The 22321-nt window shown below is 37.7% G+C and overlaps 1 protein-coding gene across 1 annotated transcript in view; it reads right to left on the minus strand.

Moving 5' to 3' along the window:
* The window catches only part of MORC4 (MORC family CW-type zinc finger 4), a 92950-nt gene that overhangs the window by 38376 nt on the left and 32253 nt on the right, over positions 1–22321 (minus strand). The window contains exons 10-14 of the mRNA XM_054576920.1: positions 13440–13538; positions 12947–13015; positions 3542–3670; positions 1395–1463; positions 927–978 (exon numbers count right to left, since the gene is read on the minus strand). Of these exons, the coding sequence (XP_054432895.1) occupies positions 927–978; positions 1395–1463; positions 3542–3670; positions 12947–13015; positions 13440–13538 (418 nt within the window). The remainder of the gene's footprint in view (positions 1–926; positions 979–1394; positions 1464–3541; positions 3671–12946; positions 13016–13439; positions 13539–22321) is intronic.

The following is a 22321-nucleotide window of genomic DNA, read 5'->3' on the forward strand; positions in this document are numbered from 1 at the left end:
GGGATCTTGTGGGAGAGCCAGCTTATGAAAATAGTATGAATGATGAAGGTGAAGGAATATAATGGAGAGGTAAACTGAATGAGGACAGGGCTGTCCCAGGAAATCTCCCAATCTTTAGATCAGATTATTAAGCCAAGACAGTAGGGCATAAAACCTGAATATTCATATACCTGGGTCTCAGTAAACTGTCAGAAGAATTAGTATTGAATTGCCTCTATCCTCACCAGTCTGACCTACTCTGATTGAGTGGGTTGAAGGTGAATCTGACATGCGACTAGTAGATATCTCAGAGAAAGAGGGTCAACAGGAAAATCATGCAGAAAAGCAAGGTTGGGGTGGGGAGAGAGATATGGGTGCTATGGTGGCTGTCAGGAAAGAAGTGTCCCTGAAAGGACGGCCAACCTTATTGCACCCTTCAGCGTCCGGAACTGGGCAACCATGTCCGAGAGACAGTGCTCCTGAAAATTCAAAACAGCAGAGTCTTTATAAAGCCAGCCAGCCTGAAAGCAGGGATGGGGGAAGGGTACAAAGAACCACCCTTTCGTCCCAAAAGGAAGGAGGAATACCCCTGAATCCTGGCAGAAAGAAAACTGAGAAAAACCAGACACTCGACAGGAGCAACCTGTATAAGGATGGAACAGAACCCTGAAAATTCTGTTACACTGAAGGTGACATTAACACTGTCCCGAATCTGTACTGAATCCAAATCTGGGAAATAAATGATTTGGCTCTTCTATTTTTGGTGATCTGAACATCAGCAACACCAGATCACAGCAAAATCAAAAGATCAAATGAAAAAATAGGACCACCAGAAGAAATGGTTCATTATTTCTATGCAGCTTTCAAGACTGCTGCTTCCTTCAACCTATATCCTCTGTAGGGGAAAATTTTGCATGAGAAAAGGAAGGGGGAGGACTGTATCTCACCTGGTGGTTCTCATTTTCCATTGGCACCTTCCTCTTCTCAATAGTTTGATCTCTAGAAGATAAAAGTGCTATTTAGTTCACTCATGAAATTTCTCAGTCTAAAATAGATTACCAATTGCAGAGTTAGGTTTTAATGTTCTTGCCAAATTAGAAATAGTGTGGGCCTCATTCAGTTCAAGCTAAGTTTAGGTGACTTCCTAAACTCTGCTACTAAAGAGAAATTTCAGATGCCCCATAGAAAGAGAGAGAGGGAGGGGAGGAAGAGAGACTAAAGACAATCCCTAGTTGAGAAACTCAGGACATGATTAAAAGTAATAAAGAACTGGGAGAACAGAGGGGTGAGGAGGTAAATCATTAAAAACCAAAAAAGGAAAAGGTTATCTCTCTTTTCAAACCTCCCCTGTTCTATTAGAAAGGGAAAGCCTCCTCTACTGTGTGACATAGAATACCACATTAGGTATACTCAACTGTTTCTTAGCTTTGTTCAAGTACAGGTCTTCATCAATGAGTTCTTGTTCTTCTGGAACAGAGCATCTCCTGCAGTGCAGAGAAGAAATCATCTTTTGGAAACAAAATGTGTCCTTCACTTTTACCCTTTCCTTTCCTCACAATTGTGACAAGGCAGCTTAATAACCCTCTAACCTTATAAAGGTCAGATCCAACCACATTATAAAACCTCTGTGTAGGTTAATGTGTAGCAATTCTTATTTCAAGGCATACTATCATCTAATTATTTGGGGAGCATATATCACTTGTCTCCCAAGACATTCAAAGTACTTGACAGCTATAATATTCATATTATGGTGGACAGCACAAAGCATAATTTCTATTCCTACCCAGTGAAGTTCAAGCACATAAGAGACTTGCTTGAGGTTCCATACAAAGAGAGCATTGTTTTGCCTCTCATTTACTGAGAAAGTAATTCCCAAGATGCAGTCTAGAAGCATGAGAATTCCTAAACCAGGTGATGATGCCTGAAGAAGAAAATGAAAGGCTATGGTAGAAAACAGCAATAAGGAAGTAGGAGCTTACATCATAAAAAGAATAGAACAGAGATTAGAAAAGAGAAGAAAAAAGAGGATTCTATAAGTGAAAAGATATACATATATTTGCTATATGTAAAGCATGAAGAAGAGAATTTTAGAGGGGCAAAAACTGAAAGCAGTACTAGGAAAAGCAGTCAATGGTCAAAAGTAATCCTAGAAACAAATAAAATTACTAATAACTGGAAACCCTATGCTATACCCACTTTATAAGGGGGCAAAGTATCCTGGAAGGCTATGTCTCCTGGACTAAGTGTAAACCCATAGGAGATACAGGATAAAAAAAAAATGAGACTTCTAAGCACTCAGTCCCATATTCTAATCACAATCCCAATTACTCTCCATGGAGTGATGCTTAGGCACAGCTGGAGAATATAAAGGAATGCTTACTCATCACAGCCCCAGATTTTATTTAATTCCCTCCATTTTAAACACTTTTTCTAGAAAGCATACTCTGTTTTAGTACCTTTTTTCTTTTTCTTTCTTTTTTTTTTATTTTGAGAGTACTCTTATTAAAGCTGGGCACAGTGAAACAAAGGAAAGGCTTGGGATAGAAAAAGTAACAAGAGAGAGCTTAAGCAGGGCTGCTTTGGCTCAGTGGAAAGTCATAGAAAAAGGGAGCCCTGGAGACAGGTTCAGGGGGTTAGCCGAGGATGAGCTGTCCCTGACCATTGCTTCTCTGGTCGCAAGTCTCATGGGAACCCTTAAAGTTTAGGAGATGCACAACTGAGAGGGAAAAATGGCCTTGGCTATATTGCTGGGAGGGAGAGTGCCTAGTACCTTTATTCTATAAGCATTTATCCTGAGGAGAAAAAAAATTGCATCACAGCTGAAATGAAGCAAACTGAGTCATTATTTTAAACCTATGTGACTACTGAAACAAATAAAAAAATTTGTTAAATTGAAAAGAATGTTCATGGATATGCCAGGCACTATCTAGACATTTGATGCTACAAGGAACATATAGTACACTAAGAAGACAAACATGTAAACAAACAACATTGAATGTACAATAGGTATTACAACAGATGCAGGTATAGGAAGCATATGAAGAAAACTATCAACTCAACCTGAAATGTAAAGCCTTTGTTCTCAAACAGCTTACAATCTCTTGAAGAGCCAAAGTACATACATATGAAAAACACCCAAAAATTACAAAACATTATGTGAACAAATGACAAGAATTAAGTACCACAGGAACCCAGAGTATAATACTCTAAACTACTGTCAACAGAAGTTATCACACAAAATACTTAAGTATTAGATATGGATATGATTTAGATAGGCACATGAATGCATAAAATCATTATAAGCAAGTGGAATGACATTATCAAGTCATGGAGGAGGAAATAAGTGTGGCATGAGTGGGGAATAGAGAAGCAATAGGCTTGGCTAAAGCATAGGGTTTGTGTTAAGATAAAAGAAAAATAAGGCTGGATAGGCAGGGGGGGACCAGCTGGCATGGAGGCTGGAATGCCGGGATGAAGAGTGTGGACTTGGGATGAAAAATGTATTAGAATATAGAGCCAAATCAGGAGTTATTTCCGGCACAAGGTTGAATCTTATGCTTACCTGTATTTTGGATGGGAATTATAGTAACAAAACCATCTTGCAGGTAAGGTAGATGGATCAACCTTACCAGGAAGCTTCCTCCATTTAAGACACTCATCACACTGTACCCATGTCTGGTCAGGAATCTTCCTGAATGAAGAAAAACAGAAGTATCACTGTGTGTATCTTAGCTCTGTGCTACGTCTTCAATTAGGCACACCATAAAAGTGAAATAACAATTTTATATATGAAATGCATTATAACTGTTACAGTCTAGGTGTCTAAAAATGTATATATCTTGAACTTCACAGAAAAAAAATGATGGAATTATGCCAGATATGGATATGAACAAGAGTAATAAATATGGTAAGCTACCATTACTTATGAAGGTCAATAATATTCATCCTGGAATCTCTTGTTCTAAGCAAGTGAACAAGAGGATAATGTTAACTCTAAAATTAATTAATAAAAATTATATATATTTGTGTGTGTGTGTGTGTGTGTGTGTGTGTGTGTATCTCTCCAAGAAATAAAACACAGAGAATCATTTTGGTTGATTCTATACAATCCTGCGACAAGTTTAAAATGCACTTATGGGAGTTATTGAAGAATCATCATCAAAACTTCTACCTCTCCATTACCCTACAGAGTCCCTACTTTTTTCCTATCAAAAGCAGTCTCTGTGTATACTTTAATCAAAATTTTATTAGGTTGATATTTTCAAAGTTAATCTTAAAAAAGTAATATAAATTTGAATAAATTTTATAACTAGAAATGGTGGCTGCTGCCCCAAAATTGGGTAAAATTATTAAGATAAAATCTTCCAGAATTATACTTTTAATACACATACTCTCTCCGATTCCCCTTCCCCACCCCTGCCCAGGAAGCATATCCAGTCACCTTCACCTTAAAGAAAATTTGTTTCTCTGTGAAAGAAGGTGCTCTGTGTATAATAGAAATAGTCACCATCTAAGGTATGAAAGGAGTGGGAAGGGGGAGGGCTGGAGAAAAGACACAGAAAGAGGATAGAGGGTGACCTAGGACCAATTTGAAAAACATAATTTATCCTAGGGCTGCTTTTGTGTGTTATATTTATATTGATCTTACACTAGATATTTCAATAGAGTGATGTGATTTCTTATGTCATAGTTCAATGTTTATTATCTTTATAAATAGTGATTTTTCTAATATAATAGTATAAGCTTATTATAGGAAAAAACTAGAAATAGATAAAGACACAGCAAAGGCAGTCCTGATAGGGAAGTTCATAGCAATAGAGGCTTACCTAAAAAAAAAAAAAAATAGAAACATTTCAAGAAAAAGACCTAACATTACAACTTCAAGAACTGGAGAAACAACAACAAATAAATCCCAGAGCAAGTAGAAGGAAGGAAATAATCAAGATCAGAGCAAACTGAATAACATAGAAATGAAAAGAACAATGCAAAGGATCAACCAATCGAGGAGCTGGTTCTTTGAAAACATAAATATTATTGACAAGCCTTTAAGCAGACGCATCAAGACAAAAAGAGAGAGGATGCAAATAAATAATATCAGAAATGAAAGAGGAGAAATAACAACTGATACCACAGAAATGCAAAGCATTCTAAGAAACTACTATGAACAATTATATGCCAAAAATTTGAAAATCTTGACGAAATGGACAAATTTTTAGAAAAGTATAATGTTCCAACACTGAAGGAAGAAGAAACAGAAAGTTTGAACAGATCAATAACAGCTGGAGAAATTCAAGCAGTAATCAAGAAACTCCCACCACACAAAAACCTGGGCCTGATTGTTTCACAGGATAATTTTACAAAACATTTATGGAAGAGCTAACCCCTGTCCTTCTCAGACTATTCCAAAAAATCCAAGAGGAGGGAAGACCCCAGACTATTTTTATGAGGCTAGCATCACCCAAATACCAAAACCAGATAAAGATCCTACAAAGAAAGAAAACTACAGGCCAATTTCATTGATGAACATAGACGCTAAAATCCTCAACAAAATATTGGCAAACTACATCCAGAAATACATTAAAAAGATTATTCACCATGATCAAGTGGGATTCATCTCAAGGATGCAGGGATGGCTCAATATAAGCAAATCAATAAATTTAATACAACACATAAGTAAAAAAAAAGACAAAAACCACACGATCATCTTGATAAATGCAGAAAAAGCATTCGATAACGTACAGCACCCATTTATGATCAAAACACTCAGCAAAATGGAAATAAATGGGGCATTCCTCAATGTAATAAAGGCCATATATGAAAAACCTATAGCTAACATCATACTCAATGGGCAAAAACTAAAAGCTTTCCCACTAACATCAGGAACAGGACAAGGATGTCTACTTTCACCACTTCTATTCAATATAGTATTGGAAGTCCTAGCCACAGCAGTCAGACAGGAAAAATAAATAAAAGGTATCCAAATTGGAATGGAGGAAGTAAAACCATCATTGTTTGCAGATGACATAATAGTGTACATAGAAAACCCTGTAGACTCTACCAAAAAACTCCTCAACCTAATAAGTGAATTTGGCAAAACAGCAGGGTACAAAGTCAATGTTCAGAAATCAAAGGCATTTTGTACACCAACAATGAAATAGAAGAAGAAGACATCAGAAAAAAATAACATTTGATATATCAACAAGAAAAATCAAGTATCTAGGAATAAATTTAACCAAGGTGTTGAAAGACTTGTATGAAGAAAACTATACAACATTGAAGAAAGAAATTAAGGAAGACACAAATAAATGGAAGCATATACCCTGCTCATGGATTGGAAGAATTATTATCATCAAAATGTCCATGCTACCCAAAGCAATTTATAGATTCAACGCAACCCATATTAAGATACCAATGACCTATTTGACAGACATAGAACAGATATTTCAAAAACTTATATGGAACCATAAACGACCCTGAGAAGCCACAGCAATTTTGAGAAAGAAAAACAAAGTAGGAGGGATCACAATACTGGATATCAAACTATACTACAAAGCCACTATTCTCAAAACAACCTGGTACTGGCACAAGAACAGACTCATAGACCATTGGAACAGAATAGAAAGCCCAGAAATAAGCCCATGTCTATATGGGCAAGTAGTATTTGACGAAGAGGGCAGAAGCATAAAGTGCAGAAAAAATAGCCTCTTCAACAAATGCTGTTGGGAGAGCTGGACAGCTGCATGCAAAAAATTGAAATTTGATCATCAGCAGACAACATACACAAAAATAAACTCAAGATGGATAAAAGACTTAAATATAAGTCTCAAAACCATAAAAGTCCTAGAGCAGAATATAGGCAGGAAACTTTCAGATATCTCATGCAGCAATATTTTCAGCGATATTTCCTCTAAAGCAAGGCACATAAAGGAAAGAATAAACAAATGGGACCTCATCAAAATAAGAAGCTTCTGCATGGCGAAAGAAAACATCAGCAAAATGAAAAGGGAGCCAACCGTGTGGGAAAGTCTATTTGCCAATGATACATCAGATAGAGGTTTTATCTCCAAAATATATAACGAACTCACATGACTCCACTACAAGAAGAGAAACGATCCAATTAAAAAATGTGTATAGGATCTGGGCAGACACTTTTCCAAGAAAGAGGTACAGAGGGCCCAGAGACCTTTGAAAGGATGCTCAGCATCACTAGTCATCAGAGAAATGCAGATCAAAACCACAATGAGATACCACTTCACACCGGTTAGAATAGCCATCATAAACAGATCAAGAAACAACAGGTGCTGGCGAGGTTGTGGAGAAAAGAGAACACTACAACACTGTTGGTGGCAATTCAGACTGGTGCAGCCATTGTGGAAAGCAGTGTATAATTTACTCAAAAAGCTAAAAATGAAACTGCTTTTTGATCTATTGTTTCCGGTGGTGGGACTATACCCTAAGAACCCCAAAATACCTATTCAAAAGAACCTATGCACTCCAATGTTCATAGCAGCACAATTTATAATAGCCAAGTGTTGGAAGGCAACCTAAATGCCCATCGGTAGATGAGTGGATCAAAAACTATGGTACATTTACACAATGGAATACTACGCAGCAGGAAGAAAAAAGAACTACTATACTTCGCGACAGCATGGATAGAACTAGAGAGCATTATGCTAAGCAAAATAAGCCAGGGGGCAAAAGACAAATACCATATGATCTCACCTATAAGTGAAACCTAACCAACAAAATGAAGATGAAAGGAAAATAAGACCAGCAACACTGAAAGAAAAAGAAACCAACAGAGACCAGAGGAAAGGAAGGAGGAGTGGGCAGGGGAAAAGGAAGGGAAGGGGGCGAGTCACGGAACATATAGCAAGGACTCATGGACAAAATCAAAGTGGGGAATGATTGAGGGAAGAAGTGGGGGTAGGGGACAGGGGGAAGTGGTGGCGGGGGAAGGCAGATACAAATGTATCTGGAAAAATAAATTAATTTAAAAAATTTTCAAAGTTCTAAAAGAAAATAGAGAAAGGTATAAAACAAAAAGGCACTCAATTTTACCACTCAAATACAAATGTATTTTTTCATTTTTAATTATTTTTTAATTTTTAAATCATGTTTATTCTATTACAGTTGTCTCAATTTTTACCCTTTTACCCCCCTTCAGCCATCCCACCCTGCTCCCCTCATTCACAGTCGATTCCCACTCTGTTGTCCATGTCCACGTGTCATTCATACATGTTGTTTATTTAGTCCCTTTTCCTTCTTTCCACCATTGTCCTCCTTCCCCATCCCCTCTGGTCACTTTCAGTCTGCTCCATGTTTCCATGTTTGTGCTTTTTTTTGTTCATTACTTTATTTTCTCGAATAGATTCCACTTATAGGTGAGGTCATATGGTATTTGTCTTTCACCGACTAGCTAATCTATTCTCCAGTTTCATCCATGTTGTTGCAAAAGGTAAGAGATCCTTTTTCTTTCTTCCTTCCTTTCTTTTGTCCTCCCTTCCTTCCTTCCTTCCTTCCTTCCTTCCTTCCTTCCTTCCTTCCTTCCTTCCTTCCTTCCTTCTTTTCTTAAATCCAGATTGATTCTCTTTACTTTTTAAATGTCAAGATCCATTATAAAGTATTAAAAAATTTAAATCCATTATAAGTCTCAGCAATTAAAACAACATGACACCAGCACAGGAATAATCAAGTAGATCAATGAAATAAAATTAGCATTCTTGAAACAAATGTATATATGTCTGTCTAACAATGTAATGTATGATTAAATTGATATTTCAAATCAGTGGAGAAAAGAAGGCTTATTCAACAAATAAGGTGCATGGACCACTATTACTAGAAATAAAACAACTACAGAACTCTGTTTCACACAGTATACAGGAAATACTCAGTTGAGTTAAAAATCAATATGTAAAATGTAAGGAGTTTTTGGAGATAATTCAAAATAATATTTTTCTACCCCAAAATAACATATTCAAGCCCCAGAAGCAATAAAGTAAAATATTGACAATATGACTATATTAAACATTTAAGACTATATAGTAATAGACCTATAAAAAAGTTACAGGACAAGTAATAGAATAGGAAAGTATCTGCAACACATCAAAAAATAGGGTTCATAGGGTTTTTTTTCTTCTTTAAGGCAAAAATTCTTCAAACCTTTAATTTAAAAATGGATAAATACTAAAAAGTCATTTAAAGCTTTTTTAAAATAATAGAAATAGGCAAGCAGTATACAAAAACAGGTTTAATTTCAACAAACAATAAAGGAACAATTAACATAACACATCATTGTCACAATCAGATTACTAAGTATTAAAAATATTGATAATATCAAGTATTCATTACTGCGAAAATAACTGGATATTCATAGAAACTTTTTCTTCATCTTAGAGCAGTCCATTCAGTGTTTTTTGCAATGCTGGTTTGGTGTAGGTGTATTCTTTTAGCCTTTTATTGTCAGAACACCTCCGTATTTCACCTTCCATTTTAATTGAGAGCCTTGCTGGGTAGAGCAGTCTTGGTTACAGGCCTTTGCTTTTCATTACTTGGAATATTTCTTGCTACTCCCTTCTGGCTTGTAGTGTTTCTGTTGAGAAGTCAGCTGCTAGCCATACCAAGGCCCCCTTGTATGTTACTCCCTGTTTCTCCCTTGCTGCCTTGAGGATTCTCTCTTTGTCTTTGATATTTGCCATTTTAATGATGATGTGTCTTGCAGTGGGCCTCATTGGGTTCCTATTGAATGGGACCCTCTGTGATTCCTGGACTTGGGTGACTTTTTCTCTCCTCCAGTTAGGCAATTATTCCATCATTACCTTTTCAAACAGGTTTTCTATCTCTTGATCTTCTTCTTCTCCTTCTGGTGTCCCTATTATAGGGTATTATTATGGTTCAGGTTGTCCTGCATTTGCCTAAATGCCTCCTAATTCTTTTTGAGTCTTTTTTCATTTTCTCGCTCTTTCTGGGAGCTTTGTTTCTACCTAGTCCTCCAGCTCACTGATTTGACCTTCTGCTTCTCTAGCCTCCTTTGAATCCTTCTACTGTGTTCTTCAATTCAGAAATTGTATTCTTCATTTCTTCTTGTCTCTTATTGATAGTTTCTATGTCCTTTTTCATGCTGATATAGTTTGCAGTAAGATCCTCATAGTTTCCCTGTAGTTTTTTGTAGTTCTCTCTGAGCTCACTGAGCTCATTGAGCTTCCCTAGAACTGTTGTTTTGAACTCAATATCTGATAGTTTACTTGCCTCTATTTCATTTAGTTCTCTTTGTGAGGATTCCTCCTTCCCCTTAGACTGGGGTTTGTTTCTTTGTCTTCCAATTATTGTTGGGGCTCTTCTTTTCTGCTTCTGCTTCTTAAATGGATCTGTCTTGATTTTCTGACTTTGTAGTGTGTACTTCTATGGTAGGAGGCTGCTGTTTTTTGTTTTGTTTTGTTTTGTTTTGTTTTTCCTCTATGGATATGCCTCTGATGATATCAGATGTAGACCCTGTCTAACCTTAGGCAGTCTGTTCAAGACTTCCAGAAATCTACCGTCTGTGTCTCTCTCCTTCAGCTATTAATCTAGTGTGTCTGCTCTCAGAAAGCTTCTTTAAAGACACCAAAGAGTGGGGCAGACTCCCTCCTTGGGGCAGGGTTATTGGGTCCTCTCATGCTGCCTTATCCAGGGGAGTGGTCTCCCTGAGCAAGATGGCTGCTCCCATATGGGAGAGGAGTGAGCACTGGAATCCTGCTAGCTACTCTCTCCATTATCTCCACAAAGCCTCAATCTCCAGTCTTTCCTCAAGTGTCTCTAGACCAATCTGCACCCCCTTTAGCCAAGGATCTACTATCTGTGGCTGCCACTCTGCACTCAGCAGACCAGCTCAGAGACACCACAGGGCAGAGCCAAGGCCCTCCTGGAAGTGGAGCTATTAGGTCCTCTCATGCTGTCACTGCTCAGGGGAGTGGTCTCTGCCTGAGCAAGATGGCTGCTGTCATATGAGGGATGAGTCAGCACCAGAACCCAACAGCTACTCTGTCAGTTCTCTCCCCAAAGCCTCCTTCCCCAGTATCTCCTCAGGTGTCTCCAGTCTACTCTGTCCCCACCTTTGCCAAAGCCCAGGGTAAATGACTGCAAATAAAAATTTATGTGTTTGCCTTTTAAACAGTTCTTTGTGTCTCTAGACGCCTGTCTCTGGCAGAGAGCAACCCTGCTGCTTTTCGCAGCTGGCTGTTATCTGTGTACTTTTTGGGCTTTGGTGAAGTAGGCTGGAGATCCCCACCTATGATTTAGACCACGCTGTTCTCAGGGGGATCCAACTGGCCATTTCAATGTCCTTCTGGTGCTGCCACCCGTGGGCACCCCGCCCCACTTCTCGAGTCTCTACCGCACTCCTTACCAGTTAGTTTGTGCTAGAGCTGATTCTTCTGTCTGTCTGAGGTTATTAGTCTCCTCTTTCACTACTGTTCAATTATTTGTTCCCAGTGATTTCTCCACAATTTGGTTGTAATTCCAGGTTGGTCCTGGAAGGAGGTCAGTGTGACTTCCACTCACTCCTCCGCCATTTTGGTTCTCCCAAATACAGTATGTTTTAAAGAAGATAATTCATACAGATTTTTTGATATATAGCTTCTCACCTCCTAGCTCCAGGCTTCTCCAGCCTTGTAACCTGTAAGCTGTATCTCAGGCCTGACCTCTGGTGTCTATATATTTTTATATAGCCACTGTTTTGTTCAGAGCCAGAGCAGCAAGAATCAGTTTCAGCAGTAGTGGGAGGGGAGCGGAAAGGTCATATTAGCTTTGGTTTTATATGCACATGCACAGAGAAGTCTCTGGCAGAAGTATATCAATATTACTCTCTTGGGGACAAACATTGAAAACAGAAACTACCTATCTCAGGTTACATGCAGACCATAGTCGATACTTCTATCCAGACAGACAGGAAAGTCTTTTATCTTCTGTTTGCAATAAATAGGTAGTTGAAGGAGTTATACCATATTATTCTCATTGGATTGTTCCAGAAGAGTGTCATGGTTAGCAACTTGGGTCTTGGAGCCTGACTGCCTATATATGAACCTTAGCTATACCCCTTTATACCTGTCTAATCCTGAGCAAGTTACTTAAGCTCTCAGTGTATCACTGTCTACATTTGTAAAGAAGTAATAATATCTGTCTATCTCATATGGTTGTTTTATGAGTCAATACATGTAAAATACAAGTAAAAAATTTATACCAGTGCCTGGTACATTGGTAAGTAGTCAATAAAGAATAATCATTATTACAATCCTGTTTCCAGAAAGATTACATAACATACATATACACATTCCAGGAATATCTGAACATCTGCTTTATTGCACTAATCATTGATTATTTAAAAGGGCAAAAAATAGCATCTCATCTTAATTTTCATGTCTTTGAAAACTATGGAAGTCAGACATGAGTAAGATATTTAGAATAAGATGATAATACTTATAGAGTACTTAGGTTACATTTGAAACAAAATTTTATATCATTTCCATTTTATATCATATCATTTCCTGATAGATTTTTACATTTTTTAAAGATTTTATTTATTTATTTTTGACAGAGGGGAAGGTTCGGAGAGAGGGAGAGAAACATCAACATGTGGTTGCCTCTTGCATGCACCCCACTAGGGACCTGGCCTGCAACCCAGGCATTTGCCCTAACTGTAAATCAAACTGGTGACCCTTTGGTTCACAGGCTATTGCTCAATCCACTGAGCCACACCAGCCTGAGCCCTTTTCCTGATAATTTCTATGAAACAAAACACAGGTGGGTGCCTAGTTCAAAATGAACTTTAAATACACTGTCTTTGTCTTGATGGTGGTATAACTGACTGTATATGTGTATTACACATACTATATTAATCATCTACATTATGTTCTTTTCCTGGCCTACTGAGGCAGTTCATCTTGATGCAGAGTTCTGTGTGTACTTCTTGGTTTCAGATTTAATAGTCTACCTTTTTTCTGATATGCCGGGTTTTCTACTTCTGCTGTCATATTCCATGGTACAGTTCCAACAATGTTCTCTAGGAATAAAGAGAAGGAAAGTTTGCTAACATTTCTGAATACCTATTATATGCCAGGCACTGTGCTAAAAATGTTATAACATCTAATTTGTTATAGTCAAAGAGGTGAAGTGACCTATGCAAATTCACCCAACTATTAAGAAGCAGAACCAGATTTTCAACCCAGAACTACCTGATTTAAATGCCCATCATCTTCTATATCATACTTCCTACAGAATAAACTGAACATACTAACTTCTTCATATTTATAATCTAAACCACACAAGTGTTAAACCAGAATGAAGAGTTCTAGAGAATGATAAAATTAGTACCTGTGATTTCCCAGTTTTAGTTAAATTTCTTTATGTGAAAAGCCCCATCTTATTATCGTTCCTTACATGTGCTCTATAGACATTACCTCTAATATTCTATAATTCCTACTCACGGTATTGTCCTGGCTATGGCTGGGGTCTCAAAATTTTCTTGGGAAGTCTTTTCTTTCCAATAAGCATTGAGCTTCTGGGCAAGGGCATTTATTGTCAACCTGAAAGAAAAGGCAAGAAGCAGCATGTCAATGGTAAGAACTTTTTGAACAACTTTGCAACCTATGAAGCAAAAAATTTAGGCATAAACATCTACACTTACAGCAAGTAGGATGGGAATCCACTAGCTTTTTAAGTAAATGTCAAAATGACAGAAAGTTGAATAGTCACTTTGATTAAAAAGGTAAAATGGTCACAAGTCCTAAAAAGTACTGTGTTCTCCAAATTTTTGAGGTTTTTAGAATCATAGGGGAGTAAGGAGTTGACATTAGAGAAATGAAAAAGGACTAAATTTCAGAGATAGGAGAGAGCCAAATACTGATATGTTATTTGATTGTCATATGACTACAGGTAAACTATTCAAGATCAAGATGAAAGTTAGAGTATCAAATACTGTATCTTATCTATTACAAGTCAATTAAATACTAACTTAAAAATGCCCATACTGTTCCTCTTAATGCAAATGCTGATCAGAGCAGTTATAGCACCAATGGGCAACAAAATCCCCTTCAATCTTCTACTACACAGCTGTTAGTGGAAGCTATACCCCAGTTCTGGTTGTTACTCTTTCTCCTTTATCTCTCTTCCAAAATTAACAACAGTAGACACATGGTCAACAAATATAGTGTGCATAAACTCAAAACCAGAAATTTCATTTTAAAAACTGTTCATTTATTTTTTGAAGTATATTTTATTGATGATCTCACCTATAAGTGGAACCTAATCAACAAAACAAACAAGAAAAATATAACCAGCAACATTGAAAGAAAAAAACAGACTGACAGTAACGAGATGGGGGAGGGAGGGATAACAGGGAAAAGAAGGGGAAGGGTTGAATCAAGGAACATGTATAAAGGACCCATGGACAAAGCCAAAGTGGGGAAGGATTGAGGTTGGGAGGTGGGGGTGGGTGGGGCATGGGAAAGTAGTGGCGGTAAAATGGAGACAAATGTATTTGAACAATAAAAAAATAAAATAATAATTTAAAAATAAAATCCTAAAAATAGTATCTTTTATTGATTATGCTATTAAAGCTGTCCCATTTTTTCTCCCCTTTATTCCCCTCTGCCCTGTACCCCACTTCTACCAGCATTCCTCCCCCTCTTAGTTCATGTCCATGGATTGTACATACAAGTTCTTTGGTTTCTCTATCTCCTATACTATTCTTAACCTCCCCCTATCTATTTTGTACCTACCATTTATGCTTCTTATTCCCTGTACCTTTTCCCCATTATCCTCCCTCTGCCTCCCTGCTGATAACCCTCCATGTGATCTCCATTTCTCTGATTTTGTTCCTGTTCTAGTTGTTTGCTTAGTTCATTTTTCTTTTCATTTTAGGTTGTTGTTGGTAGTTGTGAGTTTGTTGTCATTTTATGTTCATAGTTTTGATCATCTTCTATTTCTTAGATAAGTCCCTTTAACATTTCATGTAATAAGGGCTTGGGGATGATGAACTCCTTTAACTTAATCTTATCTAGGAAGCACTATATCTGTCCTTCCATTCTAAAAGATAACTTTGCTGCATAGAGTAATCTTGGATGTAGGTCCTTGTCTTTCATGACTTTGAATATTTGTTGCCTGCAAGGTTTCTTTTGAGAAATCAGCAGATAATCTTATGGGCACTCCTTTGTAGGTAACTGTCTCCTTTTCTCTTGCTGCTTTTAAGATTCTCTTCTTATCTTTAATCTTAGGTAATGGAATTATGATGTGCCTTGGTGTGTGCTTCTTTGGGTCCAATTTTTTGGGACTCTGGGCTTCCAGAACTTCCTGGAAGACTATTTCCTTGGCCAGATTGAGAAAGTTCTTCTTCATTATTTTTTCAAATAAGTTTTCAATTTCTTGCTCTTCCTCTTCTCCTTCGGCACCCCTATGATTTGGATGTTGGAATGTTTTAAGTTGTCCAGGAGTTTCCTAAGCCTCTCATCATTTTTCTGAATTTTTATTTCTTCATTCTGTTCTGGTTGAATGTTTATTTCTTCTTTCTGCTCCAAATCATTGATTTGAGTCCTAGTTTCCTTCCCTTAATTGGTGGTTCCCTGTGTATTTTTTTTATTTAATTTTGCACAGCCTTCACTCCTTCCTCTATTTTGCAACCATACTCAACCATTTCTGTGAGAATCCTGATTACCAGTATTTTGATCTCTGCATTTGATAGGTTGGCTATCTCATCATCATTTAGGTGTATTTTTGCTGGAGTTTTGATCTGTCCTTTCATTCGGGCCATATTTCTTTGTCTAGGCACTCCTGTTATGTTGTAAGGAGCGGAGCCTTAGGTATTCACCAGGGCTGGGCAACCCATGTTGCTGTTTTGTGGCACTGCATGTAGGGGAAGGGTCAGAGAGGGAAAAATGCTGCTTACTCGGCTCTCAGCCAGCTTTCAGTTACTTCCCAAAAATCCCACGAGCAAATTGTGCCTTTCTGGTGCTGATTCCTGGGTGTGTTGGTTTGTGTATGTTCTAGGACCCTGGGGGTCTCTCAATTGAACTCTCCTGTGAAGCTGGGAAATGATCCAGAGAGTCAGGAGACTTTAAATATACTAATTCAGGAGTATCTCATATGTGTACAGTTGTACATGAAGTTGTAATCCTGGCTTGTAGAAATAAATAGGAGTTACTCATTAGAAATTGACAGTTTTTATAGGATTTCTCCCACTGTTGCTGCAGCCCCCACTGCTTTTTACAGCCAGAGGTTTTGAGGCTTTCTTTTCCCATACTGGAACCCTGGTTTGTGCAGACTGTCTCACTCCCCAATTGTTCCTCCTGGTTTATCCACACACAAATATGGGACCACCACCCGTCACCTTGCCATGCGTCCTCTCCATCTTGGCTGCCTCTCTCCACCCCTCCTACCAGTCTGGATGAATGCTTCTTCTTTAACACCTTGGTTGTTGGACTTCTATACAGCTTGATTTTCTGGCAGTTCTGGTTGTTTTTTTGGTTTTTAAATTTGTTGTTGTCCTTCTTTTGTTGTGAGAGGGGGCAAGGTGTATCTACCTACACCTCCATCTTGGCCAGAAATCCTATAAAAACTGTCAATTTCTAATGAGTAACTCCTATTTATTTCTACAAGCCAGGATTACAACTTCATGTACAACTGTACACATATGGGATACTCCTGAATTAGTATATTTAAAGTCTCCTGACTCTCTGGATCGTTTCCCAAGGTTTTTACAGAACTCTCCATAAGAGGAATTCTTCCTTAACCCCCTTGCTCATATTAAATTGGATTCTGACTATACAGAGAAGGTTAAAGTAATTATATATGAACTCCCCTTTTCCCTTCCAATGAACTAATGTTCCTACTTCTATGTTTATATCCTTCTCTCAAGACACAGATAAAGAACTATTCCTTGCTTTCTCATAATAGTCTACTTTAAATATACTTTTTAAAAAAGTCATTTAGACAAGATTCTGGGAACATGGTGAAGTAGAAAGCACCAAGAATCTTACTCTCCACCTAGACAAATGTGCTGCCTGAATCTGTCTGATGTAACTATTTGGAACTGTGGAGTCTGCTAAAGGATTGAAATGAGGCTTAGATGGTAAATTGGTGAATTTTAGCTCTTAGCACACTAGTAGCTACCATACTTCACCCCAGCCTAGTGACAGGCAGCTGTCCTAAGAGCAGCTTGCGGGAGCCAAGGTGGGCCAAAAGAACTCTGTCCTTCAAATATCAGGGATATGTGCTCCGATAGCTGTGTCCTGTCACATCACAGGACAGGCTCATGTAATTCCCATGGTAACCACAAAGAAAACAGCTATAAAATATGCACAAAAGGAAATGAGATTTAAATGTTTCACTATAAAAAAAATCAATGGAACACAGAAGACAGTAATGCTGGAAACGAGGATCACATCACATCTATAAAGCATGTAGAAAACAAAAGGTAAAATAACAGAAGTACCTCTTTATCAGTAATTACTTTAAATGTAAATAGACTAAATTCTCCAAACAAAAGACACAGATTGGTTGAATAAGTGAAAAAACATGATCCATATACATGCTGTCTACAGGAGACTAATTTTATTATTTATTTTTTTTCTCTTATTGATTCCAGAGAAAGGGGAATGGAGGGAGAAAGAGAAGGAGAAAAACATTGATGTGAAAGAGAGATATCGATTGGTGGCCTCTCGCACACATCCTGATCGGGGACGGAACCTGTGATTTAGGCATGTGCCCTTACCTGGAATTAAACCCCTAACCTTTCAGTTTGTGGCATGATGCCCAACCAACTGTGCCATAACAGCTAGGGCTATAAGAGACTAATTTTAGATGCAAAGATACAAATAGGTAGAAAGTGAAAGGATGAAAACAGGATATTCCATGTAAATAGTAACACAAAGACATCAAGGATGGCTATACTAATAGGTATTAGACAAAATAAAGTAGTACACCCCCCTTATTCATGGTCTTGCTTTCTGCAATATTAATTATCCATGTTCAACTGTAGTCAAAAGCATTAAATGAAAAATTCCAGAAATAAACAATTCATAAGTTTTAAATTGTGCACTGTTCTGAGCAGTGGGACAAAATAATGCACTGTCCAGCTCCATCCTACCCAGGACATGAATCTTCCCTTTGTTCAGATTATCTATACTGTTTGTAGAGTACAATAAGATATTTTGAGAGTGACCACATCCACATAACTTTTATTATAGTATACTGTTATAATTATTCTATTTTATATTATTGTTAATCTCTTTCTGTGCCTAATTTATAAATTAAGTTTTATCATAGGTATGTATGTATAAGAAAAAAACATAGTATTTATAGGGGTCAGTACCGTTCATTGTTTCAGGCATCCATTGGGGGTTTTGGAACACACACCCCTTGGTTAAGAGGGAACTACTCTAGACTATATCACAATAGCTAAAACATGGAAATAATCCAAATGCCCATTAATGGCTGAATTGAAAAGCAAAAGTAGTATATACGTACAATGAAATAGTCAATCTTAAAAAGGGATGGAAATTTTAATACATGCTGCAACATGGATGAAGCTTGAGGAACATTATGCTCAGTGAAATAAGCCAGTCGCAATGAGACAAATGTTGTATGGTTTAACTTTTGTGAGGTATTTAGAATAGTCAAAATCATAGAAAGAGAAAGCAGAGCAGTGGTTGCCAGGAGCTGGTGCAGGGGCATGGGAATTATTGGTTAATGGGTATAGAGTTTTACTTTGCAAGATGAAGAGTTCTGGAGATGGATGGTGGTAACGGTTGCTTAACAATATGAATGTATGTAATACCACTGAACTGTACACTTATGAACAGTTAATCCCTGACTCGTGTGGCTCCATTGGTTGGGTGTTATCCTGCAAAGTGAAGGGTCACCAGTTCAATTCCCAGTAAGGGCATGTGCCTGGACTGTGGGTTTGGTCCCCAGTAAGGGCATGTATGAGATCAATGTTTTCATCCCTCTTTCTACCTCCCTTCCCTTCTCTTTAAATTAAATAAATAAAATCTGTAGAAAAAAACATGGATAAGATGGTCATGTTATATGTATTTTGCCACAACAACAACAAAATATTGAAAAAAAGGAAGTGGATATGTGGTTACCAGAGGCTGAATAGAAATGTGGAGTGACTGCTAATGAATAAGGGGTTTCTTTTGGGGGTTATGAAAATGTTTTGGAGTTAGATAGTGATAGTGCTTACACAATTTTGTGAATACACTAAAAACCATTGAGTTGTACACTTTAAATTGGTGACTTTTAAGGTATGTGAGTTATATCTCAATTAAAAATAAACCTCTGTTCTCACGTACTCAGGTAAAATTTATTAAGATAAAATTTACCCAGGGCAAAATCATCTTTTTAAGAATATAGTTCTATCAATTTTCACAACTGTATGCAGTCATGCAACCACCTCTTCAATCAACATACTGTTCTTATGTATTTTGAAACCCCATTTCTTCTGACAAAAACCCTGGCTTTTCTTTATTATTCTATTAATTTCCTTCCTTTTACTTCTCTAATCCTGGTATAGATGGTCTATACACACTACCTCTTCTTCATTCTCCTGTCTTAATCCTGTGCAATCCAGTTTTTACCATTACCATTTCATGAAACTGTTCCTTGTCCCTAACCTCATTATTTTATTAATGATCCTGTCTACTAAATTTGAGAATTTGAAGTGATCGTTGATTCTTCCTTCTCCTTTATTTCCCATATCCTATTATCAATAAAATACTAAAATCTCCTGATCTTTTTTTCATAGAATCTGCCACGTACTTCAATTTTTACAGCTACTTTTATTTCACACCTTCACCTCAAACCTAGATTACTAAAGTAAACTTTAACCCCTCCTTCAATGTATCCTACACCCTGTTGCCAGGTTTATAAACTGACATAATTTGTGTAAAGCACTGTATAAACCATGAAGCTGTACATAAGTATAATACATAGTTGACACTTGAACAATGTGGATTTGAACTGTGCAGGTCCACTTATACATGAATGAAAAACAAATCAAATTTTAAACCTGCATTTAAGTGGACTTGTGCAGTTCAAACTTAAATTGTTCAAAATCCATATACAAGCGGACCTGCAAAGTTCAAACCTGCATTGTTCAAGGGCCAACTGTAATTTTGATATGTAGTTGTGAATTTGTATAACTGGAGGGCTAACTTAAGTTGTATGCAGGTTTTCGACTGCATGGGTGGTCTGGGCCTCTAACCCCCTCATTGTTCAAGGTACAACTGTACTAGATCTTTAAGATAGTGTTTCAATTCACCCCCCTATTTGAGAACACACAATGAATTCTTCTTGTTTAAGGCATCAACCACTCTACTGTCTGTCCCTCTAAGACAGAAGTACCCAAACCTTCTGGGTTCATGGCACCCTTATTGTCTCAAGTTTCTCATGGCATTCTTAAGTCAAAATAAACAGGTACTAGTTCCATTTATTTAATAGTTAGCTATAAATAATTTATTAAGTATTTATAAACTAAAATTTATAATACATTTGAAAAAATACACATAAGTTAAAAAAGATTTCCATTTCATTCTTAAATAACTACAATTATCTACTAATGGAATGTGTATGCCTGTTGGGTACTATATTTCTCAAACCTTGGAATCAAACTAGACATAGCTTTCCTCATTTCTCAGTCAACATTGATTTCCATGTATTACTTGCTTTGTATCACAGCAAATGCTGAAAGCCCAGATTCACAAAGATATAGTATAATCAAAAGGAATGAAGCAAATTTTGGTACATGGAAGTTGGGGTGCCACAATAATAAACACCTAAAAATGTGGATGTTAACTTTAGAACTGGGCAGTAGGCAGAGGGTGGAAGAATTTGAGGGCTCTGAAAGAAGTGAGGAGCATGGTAGAGAAAACATAAATTCCCTTAGATAATCTCAAATTATTGTGAACAGACTGTTAGTACAATTATTGATGTTAAAGGTGTTCCTGGTCAAGGTTCAGAAGGAAATGAGGAAAGTATTATTGGAACTCATGAGGAAAGGTGATCCTTCTTATATAGTAGCAGAAAGCTTAGCAGAACTGTGTCCTACCATTAAACACAAAACAGAACTTATAAGTGATGAAACATTCTACAGAGATTTCCAAGCAAAGTGTTGAAAGTGTGGCCTAGTGTCTCCTTGCTGCTTAGTAAAGTGTGAGAGGGAAGAGATAAATGTAGGGACTAACTACTGTATTTTGCCATGTATAAAATGCACTATTCTGCCCAAAGTTCTGAGGCAAAAATAAGGATGGGCATTATATATAGGTAGTGCTAATTCTATATCTATATAAATGTTTTTAACCTTTATATTTATGCTTATGTGTTAAAAGTGTAAGACTGGAAAGCAATAATGATATCTATATGCAAAATAATACCCTGGAATACAATAATCGATTTCATTTCTAAATATAAAAAATAAATAATTGAATCAAAATTATAATAAAAAAGAATGAAGATGGCAGAGGAGTGAGTGGAAGTCACACTGACCTCCTCCCAGGACCAACCTGGAATTAAAATTAAATTGGGGAGAAATCACCTGGAACAAACAAATGAACAAGAGCGAGAAAGGAGCCTTGTAACCTCAGAGACGGAAGAATCAGCTTTAGTGCAATCTAACTGGTAAGGAGAGCGGTACAGACTTGAGAAAGTGGGTGGGGCGCCCACAGGTAGCAGCAGCAGAAGGATATTGAAACAGCCAGTTGGATCCCCCTGAGAAGAGCGGGATCTACACCAAAAGTGGGTAACTCTAGCCCACAGCACCAGAGCCCAAAAAGTACATAACAAACAGCCAGCTGTGAAAAGCGGCAGAGTTGGCCTCTGCCAGAGACAGGCGGCTGGAGATGCAAAGATTCTTCTAAACAGGATTACACGGAGAGTCCTGGAGCTTACTTCCTCCCATTCTTGTAGTCTCCATTTGGAGAGGGCAAGCAACGCACCTAAAGAGCCAAAAGCGGGGAAAGCACACAATAAAAGACCATAAACTGACCAGAGCCCGAGAGCCTGCCAGCCTGGGGGGTCAGACGAGTACGTGAGGTCGTGAAGAAGCCCCCTGGGATGGGGCAAGCATGCGCGAGCCCAGGCAAGCGGGGGATCCTGCCAGGCGAGGGAGCGTGCTCAAGGAACCGGCATGAGAGTGCAGAGCGATCCCCAGAAATAGTGGATCCCTGACAGAAGGGGTCACAGAGCTGCCCAAAGAAAGAGTCAGACACAGACAGTAGACTCCTGTAAGGCTCAAACAAACGACCCAAGGTCAGATAGGGTCAACAACTAACATCATCAGAGAGAGGCCCAGAAACAAAAGAAAAGGAAAATAAGT

This window comes from Pteronotus mesoamericanus, unplaced genomic scaffold, assembly GCF_021234165.1.
Source record: "Pteronotus mesoamericanus isolate MK-2021 breed Mesoamerican mustached bat unplaced genomic scaffold, CSHL_Meso_final contig_37, whole genome shotgun sequence".
NCBI classification, from domain to species: Eukaryota; Metazoa; Chordata; class Mammalia; order Chiroptera; family Mormoopidae; genus Pteronotus; species Pteronotus mesoamericanus.